The sequence below is a fragment of the Buceros rhinoceros genome, unplaced genomic scaffold (assembly GCF_000710305.1).
Source record: "Buceros rhinoceros silvestris isolate BGI_N320 unplaced genomic scaffold, ASM71030v1 scaffold29701, whole genome shotgun sequence".
NCBI classification, from domain to species: domain Eukaryota; kingdom Metazoa; phylum Chordata; class Aves; order Bucerotiformes; family Bucerotidae; genus Buceros; species Buceros rhinoceros.
The window spans coordinates 41906-43637 of NW_010394289.1; the positions used below are offsets into that span (position 1 = coordinate 41906).

A 1732-nucleotide genomic window follows, 5' to 3' on the forward strand; every position below is an offset into this window, starting at 1 on the left:
CCTGTATAATAATGCTGAAGGTTAATGCAGAATGTTTCTGAGAAAGGAATGTAATCTTATTATGAGGTGCACTGACTCTCTAAAGCACAAATGGAATAGAAACCACCAGAGCTAGATTCCCCCAGAATACAGGCTACAGTCAACAAATACTATAAAAACAATGTTTCTCTATAGTATAATGGAATTCAACCACCACCCAGTGACTTTTTGTAATTAAATACTGATTCCACCATAGATCACAATGCACACTTGTGTAGACAAGGACATGCATTATGGAGAAACAGAACTTGGGTCAATCTGCTCTAGAGGAATGCATTTCTACTATCTACACTGGAAGAGATCCTGAGGTACACTGCAGTAATGATAGCAGTGGCCTTCCTCTGTAGGCCAGCTATTACAGTGTAGCTCACCTTCCTGCCTGATTAAAGATCAATACAGTAGAAGAATATTTTTCATGGACTGTTAATAAAATTTGCATTATTTTTATAATATTATTTTTAACTTCTCCTAAAATGGGAAGACACTACTACACAACTGGCTGAAAAAAGTAGAAAGAAGGGATATTGTACTCCTCTGCAAGTAACTGGATACATTAAAGAACAGAATATATTCAAAATGCAGATGTGCATATTTTCAAACCTATCTTGAAAAGTCGAGAGGTGCCATATTGAAAATCTTTAGTTATTCCATCAGTGTAAACTTCTCAGGGGTTTGATAACATTATTTCCCATGTTACACAGTTTAGGTGGTAATAGGTCACAACAAAAACCTGAAGACTCTCTGGAAATCACTCATAAAAGTTACTGCAAGATTTTTTAATGGAATGTGAGCAACTATTAAATTGTGATTTCTTAAATTAAAAAAAAAGTAAAGCAAAAGCACATTTTAGTTCAGTGGCAGTTGCATCCAGAAAGTTGGTACCATCTAGGTAACGTTACACTGTCGGTACAACTGGTGGTCTATTACGTATGTTGGGTACACAACCTATTGAGTTTTAGTAAAGTGGAAAAAGGCAACCATTTTCTTTCTTGCCTTTCAAATTCATATCTTGAATTGACCAGCTGTCATTTTCTCTAATGCTTTTTTCTCCTTGACACAAAATTTCACTGCAAGACCATCAAGGACAGGTGTATTTACGGACCTGTCCCCAGTCCATCAAAGTCAAGAAGCAAATCAACTATGGAGTTCAGAAAAGCTGTGAAGCAAATTACTTGAGATCAAACTGTGCCATATAGCTTTCAAAAAGTGAAGCATGGTCTAGAGTCTATGAAAAGAAAACTGAAGTTAAAAATCTGCAAAAGCAACAATTCCATAAACAAATTCTGTTTTCAGATTGACACACATTGATCGACCTTGCTGAATAAGTTGTTTCTAAAAGAAAAAAAAAACTCACTGTGAAATGAAATGGTTGAATCCTCTGCACCATTTTTCTGGATGTAGCAAAGTAGGAGGAGGATTTCTGAAAAAATACAAAGTTTGGGGTTTTAAAATGTTAGTATTCACTGGAATTATCTCACAGATAATCAACAAAGATGCTACTGGTTCCACTATGGTGAAAATGATGATTGAGAAAGTAACGCTCCATTTGTCTGTGTGTCCCCTTCAGATGCCTGTTGGGTTTTCCTTGCTGCTGCTTATTCACTGACAGTTCTCGTCTTTTCATATCCTTCTCCTTTTATGTTAATACCTTTGAAGCTGGTAGTCAGTATAGCTCACAGTGCACTTCCCTACA

The 1732-nt window shown here is 36.2% G+C and overlaps 1 protein-coding gene across 1 annotated transcript in view; it reads right to left on the reverse strand.

The window, feature by feature from the left end:
- Positions 1-1732, reverse strand: part of LOC104501391 (myosin-IIIb-like) — a gene marked incomplete at its 3' end in the record, with an annotated part of 37586 nt that overhangs the window by 33979 nt on the left and 1875 nt on the right. Inside the window, exon 2 of the mRNA XM_010145191.1 lies at positions 1394-1459. Within this exon, the coding sequence (XP_010143493.1) occupies positions 1394-1459 (66 nt within the window). The remainder of the gene's footprint in view (positions 1-1393; positions 1460-1732) is intronic.